The sequence below is a fragment of the Corylus avellana genome, chromosome 1 (genome assembly GCF_965113065.1).
Source record: "Corylus avellana chromosome 1, dhCorAvel1.hap1.2, whole genome shotgun sequence".
NCBI lineage: Eukaryota > Viridiplantae > Streptophyta > Magnoliopsida > Fagales > Betulaceae > Corylus > Corylus avellana.
The window spans coordinates 39,207,355-39,224,959 of record NC_142490.1 but is presented as its reverse complement, the minus strand read 5'-3'; the positions used below and the strand labels follow the sequence as shown (position 1 = coordinate 39,224,959).

The following is a 17,605-nucleotide window of genomic DNA, read 5'->3' as shown; positions in this document are numbered from 1 at the left end:
GACTACATATTGTATTGAAGTATATATATATATATATATTACAATTATTTCTATTTATAAAGAGGCTCTGAATAGTGAACAAGTAAACCTATACTAAACAACAACTTGTTTATTAAATGGGTTATGTGGGGTCAGATTCAGTCAGCTCAATTCACTTATTTAAATGAGTTGTGTCAAGATTAAAGAATTTAACCCATTTAACCCATTTAACTAAATACATGGTGTTAAGATTGGCTCTTAACAGATTGGCAGGTTAACCTATAATATTCAATCATATGGGTAGATGCATTTAATAATTGTCCTACTCAACCGAAATTATAGTTAATACGTGACTCCCCATGGGACACATGGGGGGGAGGGGCAATGTTCATTAATTGGTTCATGACGAAACATAGTACATATATAGATATATATGAATTAGAATATCATACACTGCATCCATCCCTCCACATGATCATGTATTTTGCAAAGCGGTTTCTCTTTCTACAAACGTTGCTTCATTTCCTCCTCCTGTTTGGCACATCATCACTGGATGCCATAACTACCAGCCAAAACATCAGAGATGGTGGTGAGTTTTTAGTCTCTACCCGAAAAACCTTTGCGTTTGGTTTCTTTACTCCCGGTGAGTCCACCCACCGTTATGTTGGGATTTGGTATTACAGTGCTCCAGAAAAAACCGTGGTGTGGGTTGCAAACAGAGACACTCCTCTTAAAGACAAGACTGGAGTTCTCTCAATTGATGTTCTTGGAAACCTCGTACTCCACGCCGACAATCAGAGCAGCACACCCATCTGGTCCACAAATCTTGTTTCGAAACCAAGCAACAACAATACTCTTGCTCAGCTCAAGGATTCAGGAAATCTTGTCTTGATGAGTGAGAATGGAACAGGGGAGGTATTATGGGAGAGCTTTGACTATCCAACGCACATTCAGCTTCCAGAAATGAAAATTGGGATAGACCGAAAGACGGGCTTGAAACGGTTCCTAACATCTTGGAAGTCCAGAGATGACCCGGGAATCGGGAATTGGTCATACAAGATCCACACCAATGGCTCCCCTCAGTTGTTCTTGTGCAACGGCAACATTCCGCGGTGGCGCTCCGGTCACTGGACTGGTGTTGGATGGAGCGGCGTACCCACCTTGGCAAGTAATCTATTGTTCAATTTTAGTTTGGTGGACAACCAGAGAGAGACTACCACGACCTGGAGTGTGAATGCAAATGAAGTAATCTTAGCAACGACAGTCTTAAACGAGTCCGGGTACATCCAACGGTCTGTGTTGTTTCAGGGACAGAATAAATGGATTTTTCTTGGGTCAGTACCTTATGCGGATGGGTGCGACACATATGGCGAGTGCGGTGCGTTTGGCAACTGTGATGTCAATGCTGCTAATGATTCCAAGTGCTCATGTCTACCGGGGTTCTCGAGAAATGCGTCAGGCGGGTGTGCGAGGAAGCGGGGAGAGGCATCCCTTTGCCGGAGCAGTAAAGCTTTCAAGAAGGTGGTCGGCGTGAAGGTTCCAGATACTTCAGTGGCAAGAGTAAATGCAAGTGTAAGTTTTGGCGCGTGTGAAGAACTGTGCTTGAAGAGTTGTTCTTGCTTGGCTTATGCCAGCTTGGATGTGAGACAAGAAGGCGGGTGCATTACATGGCATGGTGATTTGGTAGATACACACACATTTAAGGACGGGGGCCAAGACTTGTACGTGCGTGTGGATGCGCTCGAGTTAGGTATTATTAGATAAAATTATAAAGTAAATTAATATAATAGATAAAACTAGTTTTTATATTAACAATTACAAAAATAAAATAAAATAACACCGAAAAGGCTTTAAGTAATGCATGATTATCTGTATAGGTTTTTTTTTTTTTTTTTAATAAAGAAAAAGGTTATAGGGAAAGATTATTTGTATAGTTACGTGAATCTATTGTTGCATGACAAGAGAAGTTTCCGCCTCTACAGTAAAGAAATCAAAGGGGTACTTCTTTGCAAATAAGAGGAGGCTGGCAATTGTGGTGGTGGCCATACTTTTTACTTCATTTCTTCTTCTCCTATTTTCAAGCTGGTTGATAAAGAGGAAGAGTAAAGGTAAGCAAATTTTTATACTCCTTTTTTTTAAAAAAAAAAAAAAATTTATTTATTTATTTTTTTTTTTAATTTATGAGAAGGAATATCTTCCTTATCCTTCTCCTATAGCCTATAGGTGGTGGCGGCCACACTTATAAAGATAATTTGTAAAATTACCACATAAATATTACAAATTTAATGATAACTTAAAAAGTTATTGCTCTTATAGATAATTGCTTAAAATTTTTTACAATGTCCTTTGTAATGATGTGCTTGCATAATTGGACAGAGAGCAGAAGACAAGTCGCATTGTTTAATGACGGTACAAATAGCTTACAATCCTTTCTTCAAGATTCTGCGAAGCTTGATGAAACTGGAAGAAAACTAGATCTGCAATTTTTCGATTTGAGCACCATAATTGTTGCCACAGACGATTTCTCCCCGTCTAAAAGGCTTGGACAAGGTGGTTTTGGCCCGGTCTATAAGGTTAGTTTCTTGCACACATTAAATCTAAATATTTACCAATATTACTAGTATTCCTATTTCACTATGCTAGAGCGTCTATCCCGATCCTTTTTTTTTTTTTTTTTTTTTTAAATCTATCATTATATTTGTAAGACATACGAGATATATTTACGGGTACACATAGATCGAATTACAAAGGAATCAAGGCTTACACATTGATGTGGCAAGAGCTATATATGTAGTCAAAAAAAAATAATTCACGCTCATATTCGACTAAGAAATAATAAAATTTATTGTTTCGACAATCGAATTTGTGTGAGACCCATATAAGTTTACAAATTCAATAGTTGATCTATTGGATTTGCAAAAAGAAATTGCAGAAAGATGATTGTATAACATACCTCTATTCAACTTGTCCTCACGTGACATGCACCCGTTTGAAGAAAGTGACGGCTGCTTTGAACGTGTTAAAAATTTCTAAGAAAAATGATTTTCTTCTTTTTTGAATTCGAGAATTAAAAAGCAAAACTGAAAGACGATTTCAAAGAGCAAACAAAAGAACCAGAAGAAAACAGAGTCAAAGAGGGACGAAGTTCCAACGAGGAACACAGAAAACTGAGCCATAGAGACGCACGCTTAATGACAATGAATTTTCTACAGAAAAGAATTTCTTGTTCAGACCCACTAACGTACGATGGATATGTTGACAATGAATCCTGAAGTTTTAATGACAATTTTTATGTTCAGACCCACGATGGATTTCTTGTTGCTTTTTGTTCAAACCCACAAATTTTAAAGCTTGAACAATTAAACCAAGTTCGAACAAGTTTTTGGTAGGTTTGAACGAGTTCTTTATAGAAGCACTTGTTTGAAAGTCTCATCTGAAGTAACGTTCAAACGAGCCACTACCTGAATTTAAATAATACTTTGACATGAACATAGAACAATATTTGATGGAGGGATTTACATGGTGCATGGCTACATCATACGTGCATAGTATATATAATGTTAAAGTAAAAAATCAGATAATGTATGTTAATTGCAGTAAGTCCCCATTATAATTGCAGGGTCAAATAGCCAATGGACAACAAATAGCGGTAAAAAAACTCTCAAGAAGTTCAAAACAGGGCACCGAAGAATTTAAGAACGAAGTTAAGCTGATAGCAAAGCTCCAACATAGGAATCTTGTGAGGCTTTTTGGTTGTTGCATTCACAAAGAAGAGAAGATGTTGATCTATGAATACATGCCAAACAAAAGCCTTGACTTTTTCATCTTCGGTATGCATTCTCTTCAATCACCACTCAATTTTCCACTAAATAAAATATGAGAGCAAAATTTTATATGTTTTTGGCATGTAAGTACTGTTTTCACTATGTTATTGATGGAAGCTTAATTTCTTGTTTTGGGTAAGACGAAATAAGAAGGAAATTGTTAGATTGGCGAAAGCGATTTGACATTATTTCTGGAATTGCTCGAGGAGTCTTATATCTTCACCAAGATTCAAGGCTAAAAATCATCCACAGAGACCTAAAAGCAAGTAATGTTCTACTAGATGAGGCAATGAATCCAAAAATTTCAGATTTTGGATTGGCTAGAATGTTTGGTGATGATCAAGATGAAGCAAGTACAAGAAAAGTTGTTGGCACATAGTATGTCTCTCTCTTTCTCTCTCTCTCTCTCTCTCTCACACACACACAAATAGACCTAAAATGCTACTAAAAGCAAAACTTAGATGACCATCATTTTTTGTTTTTTGGTGCAATTGCAGTGGATACATGTCTCCAGAGTATGCAATGGAAGGGTTATATTCTATAAAATCAGATGTCTTCAGCTATGGCGTCTTGATACTAGAGATAATTAGTGGCAAGAGAAATAATTATTATCACATCGGAAGTCCTTCCCTAACTTTGATTGGATATGTAAGCAAAAGCCTAAATTTGATTGAATTTCAACCCAAGTGGCAATTACTCTAAAGATAAAAACTATTCAATTTATTGCAGGTATGGGACCTATGGATGGATGGAAAAGCCTTGGACATAGTCGATCCATCATTGGGTCAGGAATATCCTACTCATGAAGTTTTGAGATGCATTCAAATTGGGCTCTTATGTGTGCAAGAACAAGCCATAGATCGGCCAACCATGCTTGAAATTGTCTTCATGCTTGGAAATGAAGCAACTATTCCATCTCCTAACAAGCCACCATTTATCAACAGAACCATAAATTCTGGTCTTGATTCCTCAGGCTCTAAAGGACCACCTGCTTCCTCAAATGAGCTGACCATCACCATGCCTGAAGGTCGTTAAACTTGTGTACAACTATTTGATCTCTACATCTGTAAAAGTTGGTCTGTAAAACTATGAATGTTGAGTAACATTATGCTTTTGAGTTTTATCATTCAAGTCAACCTTATTTCTTTTGTTGGTTTAATGATCGACATTGGCAGTTGATAACGAGTCAACTATTCAGTTTCCTTAAAAGCTCAGAATTTATTTTCAGACACTATGAGTTTTATATTCAGTAAATGTAGAAACAATAAAAATGATTCACACTCATTAATACCATTGATCCCATGTATTTAAATAGTTTTATCCCTTGTACAAAAGGAGGATGCAAATGCATTGTCATGAAAGGATATGGCAAATATTTTTAAGGAAGAAAATTAAAGGATATGGAAATTGGGTGGTGATGTAGACTGGGAGCTATTGACCCCATAGTTTTAAAAATCTCTTCAAATTTTAAAAATAAATCCTCTAAATTTTTATTTTTACCCCTTAAAAAGTTTTTGTGTTAGTTTTGCCTACCTAATTATTGATATTCAGGTTTCACCCATAAATGTAGACCAGATTGCCCACAGCTTTATAGAGGGTATGGCTTCCCAATAAGAACAGTGTGACCTCCCAATCGGTGTTATTTATCAGTTTTATCAATAAGAAACATTTTTTAGAGAATTTTTCACTTATTCCCCATAACTCTTTGAAAAAAAAAAAAATCAGGATTTATAGAAAAGTAACTTATTTGCAAGTTTTTGTTCTCACCACAACGCATTTCAGCAAATGGGATTTTTTTTTTTTTTTTTTAATGTAAATTAGTCCAAATTTAACTGCACCATTAAATCACCATTAAGTCCAAAGACAAACTCATACTTTTAGCATCAGCAACTAGTGATGCGTAATACCATTGACTTTCTAAAAGGCGACCATCTGCCTTCTGGGCCCACAGGCCATCAGGCCCTTTTAACCTTTGGCCCACAAGCCATGATCCGTGGGGAAGTGTTGCGCAAAAATCTACCAAAATTAATAGGTAAGTAATTGTACGTTTTACCTGCAAGTGCGCAAGGTCAACATGGTAGTATAGGGTGCAAGTACAGGATCATTCCCACGAGGATTGTTGAATTTATGTTTAAAAATAGATTCCTTAAGTAAAAGCAAAATAAAGATTGATTGTTGAAGTGATGATAACAAATGGTAGGGTTTTAATATCCACCACTAATTATATTAAGCTAATATATCAATATGCCAATGCTTTGATCAAGTTATGCATATTTAATGTTTGTCAACCTAAGGGCATGGGTGTATACTCCTTAAGCTATTGATTTTCCTAAGCAACGAGTTAGGCATGGGTGTATACTCTAACTTTTTTCTTTCCTAAAGGATTTAACATGGTAAATACTAAGTTGTTCTTTAGAAAAGCATATGTTCTATAGAAATCGACAAACACACGAGGCCTAGGGCATGGGTGTATACTCCCGGTTCCCCATGTTGATTAACCCAAGAATCGCGGTGTGGATTCTTTTGTTATTTAAGTTAAACGCAAGACTCGGTCATTCAAATTGATCTAACTAACGAGTCCATACCACATGCACATGTTGATCAGGCATACACATATGAGGAATTCATGCAAGCAGGTATTAATCAAGTTAAATAGCACAACATGATCATCACAAGGAGCCAATATTGAAATATTAATTTAACATAATTAGGGCTTCAATCTAGCCCTACTAAGTAAATCAGCTACACATAGAGTTGATGTTAAACATCTTCATAAAATAAAATAAAAGAAAGGAAAGAATAAACCCGAGACTTGACTTGAGAGCTCCTATTCTTCTCCCTTTTCCAAGCCTGTCTATTCTAAAGGCTTAGGAGTATATTTATAGGCTTTAGAAGTCCTTGGAAAAGTAGTAAACCCTAGGGATTTCGTAGGGTTTCAATCCCATTACAATTTGGAGTTTGAAAAACCCTAATATGGAAATAGGGACATTCTAGCCGCCACTTGGGATGCCTCCTGTGCATGGGTGCGATCAATCGCCGCCCGTGTGTGCTCGATCGTAGGTCTGCGATCGATCCTTCTTTTGGCCTGCGCTCGATCGCTCCTGGCCTGGCTTATGCAGTATCTTCTCTGGTATTGCGCTCGATCACAGGTACCCTGCAATTGATCGCAGTATTAGGGAGCTCCAATTTTTTCCATCTTCTCTTTTTGAGCCCAAATCACCTAGTTTTACTTCACTTTCTTCCAAAAGCCTGTAAAAACATCAAAAACACAAAAAGAAATTAAAATGGCCTAATTAACTACAGCCAAATGATTAAAACATGTAAGATAAGAGCTGAAAATATGAATATTTTAGCACTTATCACACTCCCAAACTTACATATTGCTAGTCCCTTTGCAATACAAAACTAAAAATAAGAATGAAAAAATAGAAAACAAAAGATAAATCCATCTTTTGTGGGATGTATGATTGCATTTAGCGTATGCAACAAACCTTTTAAACCCCTAGGAATTCCCTAGTGGACGAGTGAAGTCTCGTGAGGGTTTTCTAGAAATGTTACCCACAAACATCATGCAAGAGTTCATGTTATTCCAAAAATGAAAGCATCACTTCAAGATCATGGTTTTCATTCATAAGCAAACTTAAAAAGATGAACTCCATCTTCACAATGAATTGAAATCTCAAAGTGCAATTACTTACAAAGGACATGCTAAATCATTACAAGTTTGAAATTTGTGTATAGTGAACTAGTACAAAATTATGAGACTTCCAAATCTTTCCAATATGCAATGTCTCCTTATCTCAAAATTCACTAAAATTCCTATTAGAATGACACACTGGCATATTTTTTTTCTTTTTTTTTTTTTTCTTTTTTTTGGTCAGGTTGTGCAATGTTGGTTCCCTTAAGCTTTCTATTTGACCCTTGTAGCGAGTGTTAAGTCATTGACTCCCAAACCAGATGGCTTTAGGGCATTAGGTGTAAAGACACCACTAAGGACCTATTAACTCGAGTCAAAAAGGCTACAAAACCAACTAACCATGACATTGATCAAATCCAAATTTTTCACCTTTTGATGTGAACACTCAATGCTTTGAGGCAAGAGGTCCAGCTACTCAGTGAAAAGCCATCAATGATCATTTATTTATTCTTCTTTTTCTTTTTCTATTTTTTTTTTCATCACTATATATGCCATAGTGTCATTTAATAAGTCATCCAAGAAGCAGAAACACACATATTAAACCTCATGTCATTCCTCACAAATTATGTGCTAATGTGCTTGAGTGCTTAGATCAAACATGTGATTTTTCAACTGTCCTCAACAAGTAACCAAACTAACAGATTCACTCATCAGATCATGTGTTCAAAATTTTAAGCTCACTGATGAATTCAAATCACAATTCTTTTTAGATCAACTTAAAATTTTAGAGCAAACATGAACATGCATAAAATATATATATATATTTTCAAATAAACGAACAACACACAAAACAAATAACATGAAATTGGGACAAAGTGTGTGTGAACATGTGTGCCCATACCCCCAAACTTAAATGACACATTGTCCCCAATGTGTCTAAGTAATGGAAAGAATGTACCCGGGAGATAGTGGACATAGTCTTGGAAAGCATGGCTCGTAGTACACCCCCAAACTTGAATGGAAGCACACTTGTCCCTGAAAAATAATAAAACACACAAACAAGTAAAAAGCAACAAAACTAAAACGAAACAAAATAAAAAATAACTATGGGATGCTGCCACGTGCGCTCGATCGCACGCATGGTGCCTTTGATCGCACTAACAGAATGCGATGAAATGACAAATGGAAATCTGTGCTTGATCGCAAGCAAGGTACGATTGATCGCGGTAACAGAACGTAAAAATGTGAGAAAAAACTTGAAACACAAAAAACACCAAAATAAAATAAAACACAAACAAACAGAAACAAAATAAAATAAAACAAACAATAAAACAAAAGGATATGCTATGGGGTGCCTCCCATGAGCACAAAGTTTTACGTCTTCAGCTAGACTGTGGTCCTCTCTTAATGTTGTCCAGAAGTAGATGCTCCAGGTGGTGGTGGTAACCGGGTTAGGATGGATCGCATTAATTCTTGTAGGGCAGCTAAGCATTTGTCCAGGGCAACCTTATCTTCCCTAGCTTCCCTTCTTTGATCAGCTAGCTCTCTCCGAAGACCTTCCATTTGCTCACAAAGGAATCGGTATTGGATGGCTCGAACATCAATTGAGGCCTCTACACCATCTTCTGCTACCGGCTCAGCTGCCGGTTCATCTTCGGCCATTGGCTCGACCTCCTCTGCCTCTTCCCCTTCTTCTGGAAGTGCTTGGGGCATATGGGAGCAACTCTTATTCCATTGGTGAATGCCAAATATGGGAGTGGTCGTGACTGGTTCGTCAGCTGTAGTGCCCTTGATGCCCTTTTTTTGGAGAATATATGTGATCAAGTATGGGAAAGGCAACCCCCATGAGTGTGTGGACTCTGCTCCCCCAACGTGCACTCCATTCCAAAATTTATGGATTTGATTCCAAATAATTTCGGGAATGGAATACCAGGCATTCTTGTGAAAGGCGTAAAGGGTTTGTAGAAATCAATCTCGCCTTTGAGTTTTGTGTCCCAAGGGAAATGCATTACGGTGAAGCACCGAGTCCACGAACCATAACCTTCGCCTCAACTTGGACCGGCTGCCAGCATTGTGGTGGGCATCTACATAGTTTCCTTGGCACATGTCTTCAATGATCTCCGCCACATAATATTGGGCCGGTTGCTCAGCAAGATTTGCAGTTTCGGGAGGTTGCTCATCATGGCACTGCAAGGCGGCGGCTATGTCTGCCCTCGTTACATGAACAATTTGGCCTTGTACTTTTGAGGAGAGAGTGGCCGGGTTGTCACAGTCATGAGAAAGCTTGGCGTAGAATTCCACGACCAACTTCCGGTAGACGGTAGAAGTGACAGGTTTAAAGAGCTTCTTGAGGCCCCTTCGCCTAAACTCGGCAATCGCCCATTGAGTTGCCTCATTGTGTTGAAAATCTTCTCTTATGGTGAAGGTGGTTTCAAACAGCAGCTCCCGCTCTTCAAAAGCTGGTGGGGGAGAAATAGCATGAGCTCCTGACCCTCTAGAAGATGAAGCACTTGTTCTAGGCATTTGGGACTTGGTTGGGGACTTTTGTCGAACAGGTAGTGTGCACTCCGATTGATCCCCATCACAACTCCGGCCTAGGATGTTCCAAACCCCCTGCAAACACACAATAATTCCAACACAGAGGCAATGTGGGTGGGTAAACACCCACAATTGCGAGAAAAATTGAAAAAAATGGAGGTTGGATGAGTGTTCGGAGATATTGAGGGTTGGGTTGAGGTTGGAATGTGATGTGGTTTTCGGTGCGAGATGGTGGTATGGTGGCTGGAAAAAGGGTCTTAGATGGTGGTGGTGTAGTGGATTTGGTGAAAGCGAGGTGAAAAATGGGAGAATGAGTGCTGGAGGTAGGGAGTTGGAGAGGGTCTATACGGCATCGGAAGAAGAGTTGTGGGCCATGGGAAAAAGTGACCTAAATAGGTCGTAAGCCTGCTGCCCGGGTGTGCTCGATCGCACACCTGGTGCGCTCGATCGCATTCGGCTAGAGGTGCGCATGTCTGGGCATAGTGCACTCGATCGCACCTAGGGAGCGTCCGATCGCACTAACAGAAAGTATCAAGCCACTTTTCGGTAACTACTCTCGATCGCAGGGACCCTACGATCGATCGTAGTACCAGAATGTCAAAATTATATATATATATATATATATATATATATATATATATATATATATATATATATTTTCAAACAAAAGAAAAGTAAAAAGTCAAAACATCAGGGATAATCAAGATATATGTGAAGGAAAGAAAGTAAGATGAAAAGACAAGAGAGAAAATGTTACTGCCCTCTAAGTGGCTTCAACGCCACTATTATGAGTAGATGCGCTTGCAGTTTTTGCCTGCTCAAACGCGTCTACTGGTGTTTGTAAGACTCCTAGTGTGAAGAGCTGCACTTGAGCTCTTTAGAATTAGGCTCAAGTGCTCTTGTAGGAGTAGGACCTCTTTGAACTGTGACTACCTTCAGCTGCTGGTGATTGCCTAGGTTAGGTACTGTTTGAGCTGGGAATTCCCCCTACTTCCTCTCACTCAGCTCCTTTGCTATCTGACCCATTTGCACTTTCAGCTTTTGTATGGCTTGCTCAGTCTTTGTATTGACATGTTTTTGATCAGCCATGAATTGTTGTTGTGAAGTCACCAGGTTATGTATCATATTCTCCAGTTGGTTCATCTTTGGCTCTTGAGCTGGTTGACTTGCTTGTTGGGGCCCTTTCTGCTGTCCTTGATTATTGCTCCAGGAGAAATTGGGATGGTTACGCCATCCTGGATTGTAAGTATTGGAGTATGGGTTGTTCTTGTGGGGATAATTGTTTTGTCCCACAAAGTTCACCTCTTCTTGTTCTGCAAAAGGACACTTTTCAGTGGTGTGATCTAAATGGGAACAAATAGCACATACCTAGAATTGTGTGTCCTGTTGCAGAGGTGAAATTTTCTGAACAGTCATGGCCTTGACAAGCATATCCAATTTCTTTTCTATTGCAAGCAACTGATTAGTTGATCCTCCACTGAGATTCACTTCATACATGCCCTTGCTTTTGACTCCTCTCCTTCCTCTTGAACATAATTGCTGTGAGTGCTCACTTAATGTCTCAAAAAGTTCCACAGCTTCCTCACTACAACTTTCCATAAGTGTTCCTCCGCAAGCTGAATCAACCATCCCTTTTTTAGTATCATCTAATACTTTATAGAAAATTTGTACCTGCTCATCTTGAGGAATATTGTGGTGTGGGCACTTTAGAAGTAAGGAATTGAAGTGGTCCTAAGCTTCAAAGAACAAATCTCCATCTTGTTGTTGGAACATTTGAAGTTCCCTTTTAAGTTGCTTCGTCTTCTGGGCTGGTGATAAGCACCGAATGTTGCACATTCAAGCCCCTTAATTTGCATATGTTAATTCCTTAGCGTTGTTATTTGTTTGATTTTGTTTTGTTTTTGTGTTTTCAGGTTATAAATAAAGATGCAATTAATTCCATTCATTTTGGGCTTAAAAGCGCACTTTGAGAAGACCGAGAAGATATGATTAAGCTTAACCAATCATGGTTAAGTTTAATCAAATAAAGGAAAGGATTAATTCGAAATTTCTCAAATTGGAGTCAAAATCGGATTGGATTCAATTTGGGATTCTGCATATTTCTCGGTATTTTAGCCATAACTTTCAGTTCAAATATCCGATTGAGGTGATTCAAGCGGCGCTGGAAAGCTAACTCAAATTTCTACAAATCATTGTGAAATAGCATTTTCCTAATTCGGAGCGCCGCATTGCCAAAATCACCCCCCAAGATAGGAACGCAATTCTGGGCGAATCCTATTCCGATTTGGACTTAGGTTTTCTTTATCCTAATTAGACTTGGACTTAAATCTCCGAAATTTATAGGATTACTAGGGCTTCTAGGACTCTCCTAAGCCCTATAAGTAGGCCTCTAAGCATTGAGAAAAGACACACCGCTTCTAGAGCAAAAATTCAGTAAAATAGTCTGTGGAGCTTAGAAGATCATGAGCGGCTAAACCCCTTCGTGGGGTGTTGATGTAACCCTATCCAAGCACAATGGTTTGATTGTATTTAATTTTTAGATTTTCAATTTATGCATGTTGATTGTATAACTATGAGGATTGCTATAATTGACTTATGTTCTTAATTATTAAATGCAATTGTTCTTAAATTCCAAAATCAATATTTGTGAAATTCTTCTCTTGTCTTAGAAAGTATTTTACTTTTATTGATCCCAAATCATTCTTGTTTTCTGTGATTATGAGGATGATGGTTATACAATGGGTTTAATTGACATATGATCAATAGGATTTGATAGGCCATGCCTAGGGAAGACGGATTGTACTACACCCTAGTTTAGTGTAATTTAGGTAGACAGTCCATGCCAACCGAAGATGGGTTACACTTATTCATTGATTGTATGTATCCTGTTATAGAATTTGATAATTTATACCTAGGGAAGACGGGTCGTACCGCATCTTAGTGGTTAGGTGGACGATCCGTGCCAACCGAAGATAGATTATGCTTATTCTTTAATAAAATAGTTTCTTGTTTATTTATAACATGCATAGAATAAATTTATGGGATTAATTATGATTAACCATTGTTGTGCGGATAGAGGTGAAGTCAATACCCTACTCTCTCTCTCTCTTATTTTAAATCTCTTTTATTTTCATGCACTTTAGTTTTTAAGCAAATCAAATCAAAACCCCTTTTAATTAAGTTAACTTTGATCTTTTAATTTTGATCATTAAACCCCTGCAGTCCTTGAGGTTCGACACCCTCTCTATAGCCGTATCCTACAAAAATTCGTCCTATTGCGAGTGGTTATTTTTATAATTGATATTTTTGGTCACAAAAATACCACATCAGCTGGGAAAAACCTCTTCAGAAACCTGGTGGTCAATTCTTCCCAAGTATGAATGGACTCTGCAGGCAAGGAATTGTACTACAGTTTAGCATTATCTTTCAACGAAAAAGGAAAGAGGACTAACTTGAGTCTCTCCTGAGTTAGGCCTTGAACATGCTGCAACTTGCATAAGTCAAAGAATTTCTTAAGATGCAAGTTGGGATCCTCAGTAGCTGTGCCTCTGAAGTGGGTCAATGCATTGAGGATTTGGGGAGAGATATAATAGTTGCTGTCCACCTCTGGTTGATATGCTATGCATGAGGGTTGATGGAGGTTTGTTGGCACGTATGCTTGCTTCATTGGTCTCCTCACTCGTGGTGGATTTGCTTCTAGGGGTCTTGGCCCAATTGGATTTTCTTGCAAATCTTCCATTTCAACTTCTTCTTCTCCTTCTTTGTCTCTAGGTCGTTGTCGAATTGTCCACTCAATTTCAGGATCGAAGGGAAAAACGGTTGAGGCTTGAGATCGACGACCTTGCATGAACTTGGTAGCTTCAGCACTGCCTGGTCCGGATGCTCCCTGGAACTGCGCTCGATCGCACTTTGCTGACGATTGATCGCAATCACAGAATGTCAATCCGCAACCTGCACAGAAAACAGAAAAGTTAAGGAAAATGAGAAATTCTTTTTGATTTTTGCTAACACTAAATTAAAAAGTGAAAATTAAAATAACAAAACTAAAGGAAAATAAATTTAAACAAAATTCGCCGCAAAACCTGGCAACGGCGCCAAAAACTTGTTGTGCAAAAATCTACCTAAATTAATAGGTAAATAATTGTACGTTTTACTTGCAAGTGCACAAGGTCAACATGGTAGTATAGGGTGCAAGTACAAGATCATTCCCACGAGGATTGCTGAATTTATGTTTAAAAATAGATTCCTTAAGCAAAAGCAAAATAAAGATTGATTGTTGAAGTGATGATAACAAAGGGTAGGACTTTGATATCCACCACTAATTATATTAAGCTAATATATCAATATGCCAATGCTTTGATCAAGTTATGCATATTTAATGTTTGCCAACCTAAGGGCAGGGGTGTATACTCTTTAAGCTATTGATTTCTCTAAGCAACGAGTTAGGTATGGGTGTATACTCTAACTTTTTTTTTTCCTAAAGGATTTAGCATGGTAAATACTAAGTTGTTCTTTAGAAAAGTATATGTTCTATGGAAATCGACAAACACACGAGGCCTAGGGCATGGGTGTATACTCCCAGTTCCCCATGTTGATTAACCCAAGAATTGTGGTGTGGATTCTTTTGTTACTTAAGTTAAACTCAGGACTCGGTCATCCAAATTGATCTAACTAATGAGTCCATACCACATGCACATGTTGATCAGGCATACACATATGAGGAATTCATGCAAGCAGGTATTAATCAAGTTAAATAGCACAACATGATCATCACAAGGCGCCAATATTGAAATATTAATTTAGCATAACTAGGGCTTCAATCTAGCCCTACTAAGTAAATTAGCTACACATAGAGTTGATGTTAAACATCTTCATAAAATAAAATAAAAGAAAGGAAAGAATAAACCCGATACTTGACTTGAGAGCTCCTATTCTTCTCCCTTTTCCAAGCCTGTCCATTCTAAAGGCTTAGGAGTCTATTTATAGGCTTTAAAAGTCCTTGAAAAAGTAGTAAACCCTAGGGATTTCGTAGGGTTTCAATCCTATTACAATTTGGAGTTTGAAAAACCCTAATATGGAAATAGGGACATTCTAGCCGCCACTTGGGATGCCTCCTGCGCATGGGTGCGATTGATCGCAGCCCGTGTGCGCTCGATCGCAGGTCTGCGATCGATCCTTCTTTTGGCCTGCGCTCGATCGCTCATTGCCTGGCTTATGCAGTATCTTCTCTAGTATTGCACTCGATCGCAGGTACCCTGCGATTGATCGCAGTACCAGGGAGCTCCAATTTTTCTCATCTTCTCTTTTTGAGCCCAAATCACCCAGTTTTACTTCACTTTCTTCCAAAAGCCTGTAAACATCAAAAACACAAAAAGGAATTAAAATGCTTCTTAACCAGCATAACTCTGATGTAGTGATAGCCATGGCCCTATGCTAGCTAGACCTTGTCATCACTGGTTGTTTCTTGGCTTGCCACGACACTAGGTTTGACCCAAGGAACATACAGTATCCACTTGTTGAACCCTTGTCAATGGGATCCCTAGTCCAATCCGAGTCACAGTAGAGATGCAATTGTAAGGGCATGGAGTGAAATAGAAACCATGATCAGCAGTGCCATTGAGATAACAAAATACTCTATTGGCAGCCTTGAAATGAGTTGTAGTAGGGCAATGGAGAAATTGGCATAGTCGATTCACTAGATAGGGGAGATGTCAGGCCTAGTCAATGTGCAATATTGCAATGCTGCCACAATGTGCCTGTAGAGGATAGGGTCAGGTAGAGGATCAACATCTAATCTTGTAAGTTCCGACCCTCATGCATGGAGCTGCATAGGGTTTAACTCCAATTATTTGGACACGATTTGGTAAGTCCAAAATGTACTTGGTTTGATTTAGATGAAGTCCTTTACAGTCACGATGGACATGAATACCAAAAAAATAGGACAAACACCCAAGATCCCTCAGTTTTAATTCCTGCTAGGTTTGTTGAGAAGGGAAGGTCAATGATATTTGGGCATTCATTGACAAATATATTGTATTAGTTGTATATTTGTTTAGTTGCCTTTTATACTTAGACTACCTAGAATAGATTAGCATGATTGTAGGAAACCTCTTGTATAAAGCTACGTCTCCTAATTCAATAAAATTCGTTCAAAGGCAAATATTATTTTCCTTCTTTACATGGTATCAGAGCAGGGAACGATACCCTAGCTCTCTACCCTCTTTCTTTTTGCCTTCCTTTTATCATTGTTTCTCATTATCATGACGGAACAGCAACCTTCAAATGGAGGCAAGCTTGATGCTGCCAATCTATATTTTCTTCACCATTCCGATCATCCAGGAATGGTGCTTGTTTCCAAGCCCCTCAATAGGGATAATTATTCGACATGGTCAAGAGCCATGACGATTTCTTTGAATGCCAAATCCAAGTTAGGTTATTACATAGACGGGACCACCACAATGCCATCTGCCACAGCCAAACTAGACGACTATGCTTCGTGGAAAAAATATGACGATATGATCCTTTCTTGGATTCTCAATTCACTCACATAGGATCTTGCAGACAGTGTCATTTTTTCCACCACTGCCCAGGAGGTATGGGAAAACCTTCGGGATCGTTTTTCTCAAAGCAATGCCCCTCGTATTTTTCAGATGGAGAGGGACATTACTTGTCTTGCTCAAGATCAGATGACTGTTGCGGCTTATTACACAAGGCTAAAAAAATTATGGGATGAACTAGGATCCTATAATGACACCGTTTGCTCTTGTGGGATAGACCATAAGAGACCCAAATTGATGCAATTTCTTATGGGACTCAATGAGTCCTACAGTGCAATCCGAGGGCAAATTCTGTTGATGAATCCACTACCTAATGTTGCCAAGGCTTACTCTTCCATTGTACAAGAGGAGAAGCAGCGAAGCTTAGGGGCTGCACGTGTGATGATGGAGAACTCAGCCATGGCTGTTCGACATGGACAAGGTTCTTCTTCTCATTCCAACCCCATCTAATCGAAAACCTTTGCACTGCTCTTATTGTGACAATGACCATCATGTGCGAGAAACATGCTGGAAGCTAAATGGGTACCCACCAAAACACCCTAAACATGCATCAAACAGGTCCAATCAAGGAAACACTCATTTAGACGCCAACCACACTTGGTCCCTCACTTCTCTTCCTCTTGGTAAGAAGCCTATTGGTTGTCGTTGGGTTTATAAAATCAAACGGCACTCGGATGGTACTATTGAGCATTTCAAAGATCATTTGGTTGCAAAAGGTTACACACAGCTGGAAGGTATAGATTACCATGACACTTTCTCTCCCACTGCTAAAATGATTAATGTTCGTTGTTTATTGGCTTTAGTAGCTACGTACCAAGAATTGGTCTCTTCACCAACTTGATGTCAACAATGCTTTTCTTCATGGCGATCTCCATGAAGAAATTTATATGTCTCAACCTCCTGGTCTTCGGCGACAAGGGGAGAATCTAGTGTGTCGCCTTCACAAGTCGTTATATGGATTAAAGCAAGCTTCCCGACAATGGTTTGCCAAGTTCTCTACAAATATCCAAGCTGCTGGATTTGTTCAATCCAAAGCAGATTACTCGTTATTCACATGTCGGAAAGGCAAA

The 17,605-nt window shown here is 38.8% G+C and overlaps 2 protein-coding genes across 2 annotated transcripts; both read left to right on the top strand.

The window, feature by feature from the left end:
- Window positions 1-450: 450 nt before the first annotated feature.
- Window positions 451-5,020, top strand: LOC132169753 (G-type lectin S-receptor-like serine/threonine-protein kinase At1g11410). Its single transcript, XM_088516525.1, has 7 exons — window positions 451-1,729; window positions 1,947-2,087; window positions 2,356-2,552; window positions 3,599-3,809; window positions 3,944-4,181; window positions 4,301-4,451; window positions 4,533-5,020. Exons 1-7 carry the CDS (start codon window positions 451-453, stop codon window positions 4,836-4,838), a joined length of 2,523 nt encoding a protein of 840 aa, XP_088372651.1. The 3' UTR covers window positions 4,839-5,020.
- An 11,218-nt stretch (window positions 5,021-16,238) lies between these two features.
- On the top strand, window positions 16,239-16,985 carry LOC148589816 (uncharacterized). The gene is made up of 2 exons (XM_088515210.1): window positions 16,239-16,410; window positions 16,540-16,985. The coding sequence occupies exons 1-2, from the start codon at window positions 16,239-16,241 to the stop codon at window positions 16,983-16,985; spliced, it is 618 nt and encodes a 205-aa protein (XP_088371336.1).
- Window positions 16,986-17,605: the final 620 nt, after the last annotated feature.

Bases quoted from the DNA above. Each gene is read 5' to 3' on its own strand.
- LOC148589816 (XM_088515210.1), top strand. From the start codon at position 16,239: ATGACGGAACAGCAACCTTCAAATGGAGGCAAGCTTGATGCTGCCAAT. The intron at 16,411-16,539 runs GTTATTACATAG...AGGATCTTGCAG, and splicing joins GAATGCCAAATCCAAGTTAG to ACAGTGTCATTTTTTCCACC.
- LOC132169753 (XM_088516525.1), top strand. From the start codon at position 451: ATGATCATGTATTTTGCAAAGCGGTTTCTCTTTCTACAAACGTTGCTT. The intron at 1,730-1,946 runs GTATTATTAGAT...TGACAAGAGAAG, and splicing joins TGTGGATGCGCTCGAGTTAG to TTTCCGCCTCTACAGTAAAG. The intron at 2,553-3,598 runs GTTAGTTTCTTG...TTATAATTGCAG, and splicing joins GTTTTGGCCCGGTCTATAAG to GGTCAAATAGCCAATGGACA.